This window comes from Miniopterus natalensis, chromosome 20, assembly GCF_054644295.1.
Source record: "Miniopterus natalensis isolate mMinNat1 chromosome 20, mMinNat1.hap1, whole genome shotgun sequence".
NCBI lineage: Eukaryota > Metazoa > Chordata > Mammalia > Chiroptera > Miniopteridae > Miniopterus > Miniopterus natalensis.
The window spans coordinates 20715592-20728865 of record NC_142100.1 but is presented as its reverse complement, the minus strand read 5'-3'; the positions used below and the strand labels follow the sequence as shown (position 1 = coordinate 20728865).

Sequence of the window (13274 nt, the reverse complement as noted above, 5' to 3'; positions counted from 1 at the left end):
ATAAGCCCATTTTAACATACACAGTGGTGTCCATCATGAACACTTGGAGATATCGAAAATACTGCTGTTCTCAAGAGTTTCAGAGTCTAGCTGGCTTTAGAGCACCCCCTACAAACACACACACACACACACACACACACAACCAGCAGTGGCCTCCAGTTGAATTAGAGCATTTGCTTTGGAATGATTAATATGTAACCCAAGAATCATTTATTAAAAATAATGTTATTAATAAAAGCATAGCCTCTCATGGGATCTCTAATACAGTCCCCACCTCTAAGCCAGGTACTGCCTAGCTTTGCAGGTTAATTTCATTGGCATACCTCCACCTCTTGCCTGGATGGTTGCAGTAACCTAAGTTACTTCCCTGAACCTAACTCTTGTCACCCTACTATGCACCACACAACACCAGAGAGACCCTTTGTAAAATGAGAATCGGATATTACACATCCCCATTCAAAATCCTGCAAAGACTTCCTGCTCATTGCAATTACAGGTGCTCTTTGACTTGTGATGGGGTTACATTCCAACAAACCCATCAAGTTGAAAATGCATTTAATACACTTAACCTTCTGAACATCATAGCTTAGCCTCGCCTACCTTAAATGTAGTTTACTCCCCTGTCCAAGTGGCAAATGGGAAGCTATGGTTTGCTGCTACTACCCAACATCATGAAAGAGTATTGTATCAGGAAAAGATAAAAATTCAAGGTATGATATCTACTGAATGCATATCGCTTTTGCCCCAGTATAAAGTTGAAAAGTCTAAGTCAAACCACCAAACCATCAAAAGGCAGAAACCATCTGTATAGCAAAATCCAAACCCAAAGCCCTACTGACTTCCATTCAGACCACATTCCCCATGCATCCCGAAGCTCCAGCCATTCCGTGACTCCTGTTCACTGGACAGCTAGTCCTGGCTTCAGGAACTAACATGGTCATTCCCATTCATTTCTTATCTAGGTTCTGATTTCTTCAGAGCCCCTATCACCATCTGAATTTTTTTGTTTATGAGCTTACTTATCCTGTCTCTCCCCAAAAGAATGCTAGCTTCCTGAGGGCGGGAACCTTGTCTGCCTTTTTCAGTTAGGCCACAAAGCCTAGAACAATATATTTGTTGAATGAATGAATGAATGAATGAATGAATGATGTGCTAAGAGCTTCTGTGCCCCAGGCAGCCTCAGTTCAAAGGTCACAGTGGGACAAAGGAAACCAAAACAAGAGGTGCCTCCAATCCACGCTGACACGAGCAATATTTCCGGCCCCTGAACAGGAGATGCCCAGCATTAGTTCTGGGACAGCAATGTGACAATCACACACACACTTGCCCACACTCAAGCACAGGAAAGTGGGCGGAGTGAGTGACATCCAGGCTGGGCACAGTGTACTTTCTCCCTCTCTAGCACTGAGTTTTAGACCCCCCTTGAAGTGGATCCTGCTAGAAGCCTCGAGCATGTTTTATGGAATGTACAGGTTTAACCGACAGACTCCATTCAGAGTAAAAAACTGAATGGAGATATTACAACATCTGTCAGGCACCCCACATGGAGTCTGATTCTCTCAATGGGCAGAAACCAGCAAGATGTCTTTATAAAGTGGAAGCAGGAAAGAAAAGAGAGCCGAAAGCACCCTTAGGCCCAACCTCACCCCTAAATAACAACAGCAAATATGAAATGAACACTTACTCTGCTCCAGGCACTAGCACTACATGTTGTCCCCACAACAAACCTAACAGACAGGCACTATTATAAACCCCACTTATACATACGGGAGTTGTGGCTGAGAGGTTAAATGCCTCGTTCACACACCTAGCCAACAGTGGAGCTTAGATTTGAGCCCATGTCTCTCTGAGTCCAAAGCCTATGCTATAGTTCATTCCAAAAAATAAAGAGTGCTGATATCAGCTCTAAAGTTAAACGTTGGAGAAGTTGGCCATCCTCTGCCCAGTGCAAGGTGCGTGAAACTTAAGAAGGAACCCAAGCTTCTTGATCACCACTCTCCTCATCTGTAAAACAATGAGTTGTTGTTGGGATTAAATGAGTGCTTGTCAAGCATTTAAAATAGCGCCCAGTACATAGTGAATTCTCAGTAAAGTCAGCTCTTTCACCATTGTTATTATTAGGTTACTCCTTGGGTTCCTCATAATCTAACAGTCATGACTCTTAGAGACAGGATAGTACAGTGGTCCTGGAGGCAACCAGCTATGGGTCTAAGTCTTAGATCTGTTACTACCTACAAAACTTCAGAAAAATAACTTAACATTGCTGAGCCTCAGTGTCCTCATCTATAAAAGGGGATAACACCAGCTGCCTCGTAGAGTTAGTACTTAATGAGATAATGCATGTAAGGCACTCAACATAGTTCTGGGCACACAGGAAGTACTCAATAGATGACAGTTTCCATTAGCAGTTGAATAATCTGTGCAGAAGAAAATGGCATAATCCCCAGCCACTTTAGTCTAATTCAATTTGACAAATGTTCACTGAAGACCTGCCAGGGGCAAGGCATAAGGTAAAAAACACAGTCCCTGTCCTCGAAGAGCTCGAGCAGCTTGGCTAGAGACAGGGGACAAGAAGGAGTTTCGACTGAAAGGCAGGCTGGGGTCTTGGCATACCAGGCTTGAGTAGAAAGTTCAGGAGTGGCCATTAAAGCTACGCATACTGTAATACTACTGAAGGTCTGAGCAGGAGAATGACATCATCCAACCTAGGATTTGGAAGAATTCCATCTTCTGTGGAGAATGGATTAGAGCCAGGAAAACTGGAGGCAGGAATCAGTTAGGCTACTGCAATAGTCCAAGCAAAAGTGTCAATGGGGGGGGGGGGCATGTGAGGACAGAAAGATCGGCACAGATGCAAGTGTCATCCTAGAGGCACGACGTAGAGGTCTTAGTAACTGCTGGGATGGTGGGGGAGGCAGAAAAGAGTTTAAGATGACTCAGTTTTCTTGCCTAGAATGGTAGGGGAAGCGGTTGTTTCCTAAATGAAATAAGGAAGCCAAAACTAGCATCTAGTGGCTTAGTGACTGAGTCTGTTGGGAGTGAGAAGACAGAGGTGGTAAGAAACTGGTAGAATATCCTGGCGACAATCAACACAAGGCTGGGAGGGAGGCCATGGGGCAAGGAGCGTTGATGTCAAGGAACTGAATGGGAACACCAAGAACAGGCTAGAAAGGGAACTGAGGAGAGGACATCAGGGAACAGTGTATACATTTTAAGGGCCTGGAACAGAAAGGGACAGCCACAAAAAAGTGAGAATAGCAGAGAGTTAGGAAAACCAAGTTTCCAGAAGAAAACAGAACATTTCAAGACAAATGTGGCCATTAATGGTATCACGTGGCGAGGCGGAAACCACTGGCTTTGGTGGTTAGGGGGAATCAGTAGCTTCTGAGACAGTCATTTCCATAGAGTTGCAGAGGTTGAGAAGGGGGGCACTGAGTGTAGGCTATTCTTTCTGGAAGCTTGTCAAGAAAAGAAGGTGAGTGAGGTCAGGAGACAAGAGATAAGTGAAACAGAGAGAATGGAGAGAAATTCACTTAGGTAAAGGAAGAGTTGCCAAACTGGCACGCAGCTTGGGAACATACAGCACCATTTAGTCAATTACTGTCTTCTTAGGGGATCCAAGGCAACCGTGCAAATTAGCATGTATAGGCCAGCAAAGAAAACGCACTTGACAGATCTTCTGGAGCCTAATCTTTGGGATTGGGCTAGGATGGTTTGGATTAGATTTCCTAAAGGTATCTTTAAGGCAAATGAGAAAGCGGCAGAATGGTCCTGCCAGGCCTACAAGGCAAGCACGCATGGTCTGAACAGAGAACAGAAGAAGGCAAGCAGAACAGATGTACTCGATTAAGAGAAAGAAGAAATGGAATGATCAAGAGGAGAGAACCCAACACAACAGAGGGGAACGTTAGACATCTGGTCCATTAATGGCAGAATGGAAACCACACAAGGCACCTGAGGGCAGTAACCATGGGCAGGAGCCAGCTGCAGTTTCTTAACCTATTTGGGAAGTACAGGGGGCGCAGACCTTCATGTACCAGAGCATATTCTGCTCTTGTTGTTGACTAAAGAAAAAAAAAAATCAAAACACAGATGAGGCTCTTTGCAATAGGGATCTGGGGGGTGGTACCCACAATGACAAACAGCCTTGGGCTGGACAAGGAATGGAAAACAATTTTTAAGGGAAGATCCTCTACCCTTCCAAGTATTTGGGTAAGAAGGAAGTAGGACTGATTGGAGAGTTCAGGCTGTCTTCCACTAGAGTAAGCCATCCCCGGATGGATGACAGGCGGCAGCCTGGAAGAATAAAATGTAGATTTGAATAGACACGGATCATAGAGTCATCAACACACGGAGAGCTGCAGCCATAAAAATGATTTGGATCAATTCACCGAATGCTTATTGAGCAACTTGTATATAATCAGCCTGTAGATATGGTGGAAAGCAAGGTCAATGCAGCTCTGTCCTCACCAAACTTAGACCCTAGCAAATAAGAACTCTCAGGGAGAGAGTATATATATGCATGTGTTGACACACACACACACACACACACACACACACACACACACACACGGAGAGAGTATATATATGCATGTGTTGACACACACACACACACACACACACGGCAAGTCTCTAAATGAGAAGAGGAAGAAACCAGAAAAAGCCAAGAGCTACATAGTCCACCTACTCGATAAACTTGCCGAGACTGAAACCAAAATCATTAGCATTTACACTGCCTATTGGTTCTCATCCCATCCAGCCCCAACCCCAATGCTTGTCATTCTCCACTTCTGTGAACCTGGGGACCTCACACAAATTTCCCAATGTCTCCTGTCTATGGCACTGATACTTGGCAGGACAGCACAGTAGCTAAGAGACTCTGCAGTCATGCTGCCTGAGTTCAAGTCGAAGCTGTGTGGCCTTGCGCAACTTGCTCACTCTCTCTGTGGCCAGGTTCCTTACCTGTAAAATGGGAATGATGGTACCTTCTTTGCGGGCTGCTGTGCAGTTTAAATGAGTTAATCTGTGTAAAATGCTTGGAACAGAGCCTGGTACAAAGCCAGTACCCTGTAAGGATGAGCTGTTATCACTCTGCCCACCTGAAATTCTCTCTACATTCCTCTCCACTCATCCAAATCACTGCCTTAAAAAACCAAGCCAAATATTTTACCTTCCACTAGTACGCTTATAAACTCAGTTCCAACACCTTTAATGAGGGTCTACCATGTCCAGTGCTCCAGGAAAAGCAGATGACTAAGACCCAACCCTGCCCCTGTGATCACCGTTGACTAGGGGAAATGGACAGACATTCCAATGACGATCATCACTGTAATTTGGCAAGAATTGTGAACTAGCATTGCCGACCTAAGTGTCCCACACTGGGTTTTGCCTCACTCTCCTGACTCTTCTGAAACAGTTAGATGTCTAATTTGTACAGTGATAGTCCACAGCAAAGGTGTTTGCCTGGTGTTCCCTGAATTGTTTCACACACATATGATTTGATTTGTACAACTTGATAGAAGGGGATCTGTTCTGGAACTAGACCTTCTAATTCTATCCCCCAATCCACTCCACCTCAACAACTACCTTCTACCTACAGGTATTTGGCAACTGGATTTTAATTTGTGGTTGGTCAGGACATTTAAGCTTCTCTAGCAGAAAACTCCCAGGGCCTGGGAAGCTGGGTTTTTGGTCTGGCATGACTTTGGACTATTTAATTATTGCTGAGTCCTTCCATATCCTCTTGGCATAAACAGGACACTATGCATATATACAATAGTGTATTAGTAGTAACAAAAGTAATAAAAGAGGACTTTTTTTGAGATCTTTCCATGCAGCAGGTGCTAGATCAAGTGCTTTAAATGCGCCATAAAATCCTCCCAACAGCCCTAAGAGGAGCTATTATTACTACCTCACTTTGCAGGTGAGGGAACTGACATGCAAAGAAGCCCCAGTAGAGCAAGGAAGGGGCACCGAAAACTGGTTCCCTAAAAATCCGGGAAGCGATGGTAGCAACCATTCTTCATTCCCCACAGTGTTTGGATGGCTGGCTCCAAAATGAAATGTTCAGATCCACCAAAAAGGAAAGGAAAAAGCCCTGAGCCAAAAGAAAAGGTAAACCCCTTCCTAAACACAGCCTGTTCAGACACTGTCATCCCAGAGTCCAGTCTCACTGAGGTCCCATTGCTCCCCTAAGATTTCCAACTTCTCCAAAAGCATAAAACCGGCCTGTGTAAAACTAACACAAAATATAAAAACAACTGTCTTTTTCCTTCTAAAGTTGACACTGAAAGTTTGCAGAAATGCACAGTTTCAGCAAGAGCTTCGATGAGGCTGTACCTCAGATCTCGGAGGAAGAAGGGCCCAGAGAAATGTACTCATGCGGACAGGGGAGGGAAGAGAGCTGGGACCCATTTTATTCTGAAGCCTGTAACACACTGATTTCTGTTACCACACTATTATTGTTAAATCTAAGCAAAGAGAAGCTCACAGGAACCACCAGGCATTCAGAGATTGGGGATTTGGTTTGGCTTATTGTTGGTTAAAAAGAAAAAGGGGATACTCACCCACTCTCCAGCCCTGACTTCCCCATAATCCCACCCAAAGACAACCAAAACTAGTTCTATAGAATCTCTCCTACTCCCTCCAACTCGAGCTGCGAGGAACTCCCACTAAGACTCAGACACAGAATGCTGAAATCGAGAGCCTTATTAAACCTTCAAAGAATGGTGCGCTCAGCAGCTGGCTTGGAAACAGTCTGAGGGCCCCGAAAAGGGATCCTAACAAACAATCACAACAATTAAAATCATTTTCACTGCCAGAGTCTCCGTGAAAATTCCTCCTTCATTCAGCTGCACCTCTGAACATTCCATCCAATTTGGTGGTAGCAGATCTGGGGTCAATTTACCCAGCACAGTAGAGCAACATCTGCAATTTCCTTGCTGGTGTGAGAGTGAGTAACAGCACAGGTAATTAATATGTGTAAATAAAAACCTCTGAGCTGGAAACGGGGGGGGGGGGGGGGGGACGACGACTCGGGAAGAAACACCAGGTCCCTGGTGGCGACGGTGGTACCCCCAGAAAATGCCTCCCCCCACCTTCAAATGAATTTTGTAAATATATATCAGCAAAGCTGCAGGGGACTCTAAGTAATTTCATCACTGCATCCCTTTTATTGAATTCCTAAAGAATAACAATCCAATATGTCCAGGGTGTCACCTATATCCAACAGGTGGAGTAAATTTCTAAAATGATGTTGTAGGTTTTACCCGTAAGGCTGCCTATGGCAGTAGAGCCAAGTCCGACAGCAAGATCATATTAAAAGACATAAGATGAAAGAAAATCTTTCTGATTCCAACCTGAATTGGCATGAAAAAGGCATCAAAGTTCCCCCAAAGACAGGTACTACAATTCCATCTTCCAGATAAGAAATCCACTGTTTTGTTTGCATGGACTTTTTTTTATTTTAGGAGAATCTTATTAAGCATTCTGTTGGGGCATTGAACAGAAGCTCATTTTATGCTCTGGAGATATATTTTGAACTACCAAAGGTGAGATAGCATATCTTCAGATACAGTGAGCAATATAAACACAATTTGGGGGAAAGGATCACGAGTAAATTAAATCAACAAATATTTATCGAGTGCCTGGGCCTCGGCACTGAGATGCCCTGTCAGAGAGCTCCCTTAACTGAGCTTTCGGTGAGAAGCAAAAAGATGCAATTACGGTCTTCCTGAAAAATAAGCAATTAATCACATCCTGCTTCAGATTAATTGCTGTGCCTAAGATCCCCCATATCAGTCTGCCTTTGCCCCTGAAATCTAATTCCCTTGAGTGCTCTCTGGGTTTTTCGATTTCTGATTAGCACCCTAAGCAAGCTTTCATTCTGACCTGGCCAGCCCACTACTGACCAGAACTAGAACTCTCCACATACCTCCTTCCAGTCTGATCTGTGACCTTCAGTGTGTTGCATGTGTCAAGGTTAAGCTGCCCACTAACCATGCATCCTTCAATATCAGGCCTCCACTTCTGCCCTGCTCTTCGATGCCAGTGCAAAACCTTGCAGCCCTGCTGGGCCATTTCAAATCCGCCCAATGGCACATTCAACAGCTAGTTAGCTTTCTGCCTCTCCTCCCATCATCAGATCGCTTTGGGGTTGCGGAGAAAATTAGCCAGAAAGGCACAGCAATTACTACCAAAATCCAGCCCCAAATTTTAAACCTAGCCCCAAAGGCAGGGAGGAAAGAGGAACTACCTCAGCATCTTTCTAAATAAAAGTCTGTCTCAAATTCAATTGCAACCCTCAACCCCATCTCATTTCAAATGCCCAATTCCCCACAATAGTCTGAAATCTTTTCAGGAACATTACTGTCAAAATAGCACCCAAGGGGAGACACCATCCAAGAGCCAACATGACGTCCCTTGGAATTGATACCTAAACTACAAGCACAGCAAATTGAGAATGAATGCTGCCAAGGAGAAAATCAAATTCTGCGTGTCTCCTAAGTGGGCACCAACTAACTACCCAACATTACCCTGAGAGCCTCCAAGTGAAGGAGCCAGGGCATCGGGGGATAACACAGCCCGTCTAGGAACTGCCTGGGAACTCGTGCCTCTGAGCACAGACTGTCATCAGACCATGAGAACGGAGCAAGACACTGAGCTCCTGCATCCACAGAGGCTACTGCATTTTAGACAAATTCCAGGAGGCTGGAAGCCAGGACCCTCAGTCCCAAGTGCCATGCTAATGCGTTTTCATTAGCTTTTTCAAAAATGAAGGAAGACCTCTCATGTCAAGAGGTTCACAGTGAAATTTACACTTCCATTTTCTAGTCTCCTGATTTCTTTGGTTTTTTCCCCTGTGAAGCCCAGTTTCTGGGAATCAGTGACTCGGCTGCATCACACTCCCTCCTGATGGCTCACAGTAACTGGGCTTCCTCTCGCTGCCAGCGCTCTGCCAGCGCCCTGATCTTTTAGGAGACTTCGAGCAGAGCCGAGCACCATCTCTCTGAGAGCTCCTGTACAGCCACTTGAAGCTCAGCTAGCTAAATCCGGGAGGAAACCTTGAGACACAGTTTTTAGGGTTTTTTCCTACAGCCAAGATAGCAACCTTCATCCACCGGCCTGAGAGAGAGAGATGGATACCTAGGTGGACAGATACACAGATGGACAGCTTGTATTAACCCTGCACGTTTCTCCTTCCACCACGGATCTGCACTACTAGATACTTCCCGCTATCTCCTCCCCTCTAAAGACGACCAAAGACCGAAAAACTAACCCAAAGTACCCAATTGACAATTATGATGCTGCAGACAGGAAGAGGTACCTTAAGCACAGCAAAATGAGAATATTAACAGTCCAACCCTCCAAAGCCCAAACAGGTAAGTTGCTTCCCCAATGCAGGCTGGTTATCGGCTCCCTTCCACCGCACTCCCGCACCCGACCACCCCCACCACCACCTCTGGGCTCTGTGCACCTCGCATCAATGCAGGTCCCTCAGAAAGTCAAATTCTCACTTACTCAGCTCTACCAAGAATCCCCAGTGCCTTGCTATACGAAAACCCCACAAACGGCAGTTCTTCACCCGAGAAGCCTGAGGGGTTCAGCTGGCACCGAGAGGATGAAACCCACGAATTCTTCTCTGGCTCATCAAAATTGGAGGTGTCATCATCAGACTTGAGGGTGGGAACGAAGGGGGGAGGAGCTGGTTAAAGAAAAACAAGAAGGAGGGGCGGGGGAGAGAGAAAAATTCAGCCAGATTCAACACTGTTGCGGAGAAAGCCGCCTCGCTCCCTGGCGTTTGCGATGGCACTGCAGCGCCTGCCTTCAATCCAGCTCGCTCAGGCAGCCCCAGCCCCGCTCTCGCAGCAACAAGAGATTAACCCCTCCTCTGCCAACATGGCCACCCACCCGCAGGCAGGCTGCCTTCCCTGCTGGGACAGACTGAAGGATGAACTCAAACAGGTCACTTGGTGGAAAGAAAGCACTTGGGGAATTCACGCGAGCAAACCGCTCGTTGCTCGTCGCTGACATTTCCAGAAAGCTTGTACGGAGCATCGGCAGGCTGGTGCCAGCATGCCCGATGACCTAAACCTATTCATTTCCTCTTCCAGACAGGTCTACATTATTAATAGGTAGTGCTAATCATTGAAATAAGGTGGAATCTCTACGTTTCATGGATTAACCAGGATGAGAGGGAAGGACAGGAAAGAGGATCTGGAAGGTATGTAACTCCTGTTAGGATAGCACTGCAGTCTAGCTCATTCATATCCAGATGAGCATACGCGGAGCTCTTATTAACCACTTTTTTTTAGTTCACTATCCGTTCTCCCCAGCTCAAGCCTGCCCCCCCATCCACCGCAGTTTAATCAGCATAATGAAACACCAGCCAAATAAAGTTCTTCCTAGTGATTTACAGCACCCCTGCACGCTGACAGTGTGAATGCACCGAAGGACATCGGCGTCCTACCTCATTAAGGCATGACTCCCGGCTAGGGGCATCTTACATCTTTCTCCACTTGCTGCAGACCTACTAAACTCAGGGAGGTGGAAACTCATCCATCCGTCACCAGGAGGCTGCCCTTGGTGGTGGGGTCCCCGAGGTGTAGCCGGCCAGAAGCGTTACCATGGCTGCAGGCTGAAGCGTCTGTGGTAGCCCAGCCCAGGGAGTTGGCAAGCTGGGCATCACATCCCCCGCAGTGCAGGCTTCATGCTCCCCACTCTGTGCATGCTCTGGCTGTAACCCCACCTGGCCGTCTGCGTGGCAGGGGCCAATGCTGATCTGAGTGACAGGGCAGCATGAGTCACTGCCGGAGCTTGCTACAGCGCCCCCTAGGACAGTTGTCACAGCCCTTCACAGTCCAGACTTCTTGTTTAACTCCTTGTTTCCTGGACAAAGCCTTGTGCCAGACCTGAGCACCAGTTTGTTTTCTGCTTACAGACTCGAAAGACTCTGGCTGTTTTCAAAGTTCCCCAATGACGACAACATCTGAAGCAGCACTGGGAAGTAAATGGAGCGGTGAAGGGATGTGAAGAAGGGAGAAGGGGAAGCCAGAATGAGGGGTCTGGCTGCTCCCAGGAAGTGCAAAAGAGCATTCTCAGAGCTCCAGGTGCATTGAGACGAGATGGGAGATTGAAAATGTAAAATGTGCACTGCTAGGAAATTATTTAACACCTCTGAGCTCTCAAAAGAATTTAAATCTTCCCTGTTAGTATCGGAATCTACTAGCTTAATACTTTAAAAATTAGCTGATGGAAAGAAAAATTACATTCAATGCTTCAGCCTACATCCCATGTGTACTTCCATCAACACAGCCTTAAATCCAATCTGATTTCAATTACCCAGTACCTTTTTATAAGCAAAAAAAAAAAAAAAATCTTTTTAATGAAATTACATTTCATAAGAATCAAAAAGAGTTTTCCATCCTAAAATAAGGAAGCTCAGATAAAGACAGAAAAAAAGTATGAAGAGAGGTTTGCAGATGATAATAGCATGGAAGCATCGTGGTTAATGGCATATCCTTTGGGATCTGACTGAGTAGGTTCAAACTTTACCACTCAACAGCTCTGTGACATTGGGAAAGTCACTTAACGTCTCTGAGCCTCACTTTCAATACAGAGATAACTTCCTCAAAGGGCTGTTGGGAGGTTTAAGGGAAAGAATCTGTATAAAGTGCTTGCACAGTTCTCAGCATACAGTAAATACCCCATAAACATTGCCTGCTATTACTGTTGCTCATGTGAGATACATGTTTATGACAGATGCTGTAGTTACTGAAGTTCAGTGAGATACAGCAGAACCTATGTTAAATATTCTCCTTTCCTGCACAAGACACTGACACACTCATGTGGATATTTGTGTTAATTATATTATATCATTTAATCCCTAACAGAGATTTAATCCCCTTTACACTATACACTAATCTATCTTTAGGAGACTAAAATAGAATTCCATTTCTGAGTGAGGGGTATGATTAATATAGGGGTAGGAGCCACCGTCTGTGAAATAATGATTTAGACATTCCATACTACAAAATAAGATTCCTCTTTAAAACTCCATCATGTTCAAAGGTAGCCCATGTGGTCAAGATTAGAAAAGGGGCCAGATAAGCTTCAATAAAAAGAAGTCAACATGAAATACGCCAGCCGATAACAGGTGAGATATTCACAGGACATATTAAAAGCTAGGGATGTAAACCTCCAGACAGGTAGTCAATTGAATACAACAGTAAACTCTGAAAAGAAGAGCTTCTAAGGATCACGTGTGGACAGGGACAAGCGCCACAGCCTCAGGCCAAAGGGAAGCTCAGTGGGGACCTAGAAATTGAAAGTGATGAGGGTGCTCACCCTGGACTAGGGCCCTTTAGGGGAAAGAACATAAGGTGGCTACTAAAACTGGAATCCCGGGTAGCATGTCTGCATTTTACAGCATCCTGCATGGTATGGGAACTACAAGGCAAGAAATGAACATCGATACTGGTCCAGTACCACCGAGTCCTTGGGGAACTGGCAGACACATGTGCAGGGACACTTTCACAACCCAGGACACACGCACATGTGCGTGCACACACATACACACACAATCCCTGCTGAAAATGAGTTCACAATAAAGAAGTAAAAACTAACAGTTACACGTAACAAGGAAAAATAGACTGTCCAAACTACCGTGACGAAGCATACAAGAAATGGGAAAATTTGCCCTCCAAAAACTATAGATAAAAGAACAATCTAAAATGGGTAATAAAAAAAAAATCTTAATTTATGATCAAGGTAAATGAGTAGAAATTCTATTAAAACAACAAAATACTCTGAAAAAGGACCAAGCACATTTGAAAGGAGCCAAGTGGGATTTTTTTAAATGAAAAGTATTATCACTGAATTTAAAGTTAAAAATTCACTGGATGCATTAAATAAAAGATTAGACACAGCTGAAGAGAAAATTAGTGAACTAGCAGTTATATCTGAAGAAATCACATAGACCCATGCTTCTCAAAATGTAACCTGTAGACTCGCAGCATCCACATCACCCGGGAGTTAGACAGAAATACAGAATCTCAGGCTCTGCCCCAAGCCCAAGGAATCAGAACCTGCATGCTATCAAGATATGCAGGTGATTCATGAGCACACTACAGCTGGAAACGTGCTCATATAGAATACAACACACAGAAGCAAAGAAAGGACATGAGAGGTCAAAGGACAAAGAATGAGAAGGTTCAGTACACATCTAACTGGAGCACCAGAAACAGAGCAGAGGACCATCAAAATGTGGATGCCAC

General features: G+C 45.0%; 1 protein-coding gene across 2 annotated transcripts in view; it reads right to left on the bottom strand.

The window, feature by feature from the left end:
* Positions 1–13274, bottom strand: part of CIT (citron rho-interacting serine/threonine kinase) — a 121871-nt gene that overhangs the window by 73867 nt on the left and 34730 nt on the right. For both annotated transcript variants that reach the window (XM_016201606.2, XM_016201607.2), the window contains exon 9: positions 9520–9703. In XM_016201606.2, coding sequence (XP_016057092.1) covers positions 9520–9703 — 184 coding nt within the window. The remainder of the gene's footprint in view (positions 1–9519; positions 9704–13274) is intronic.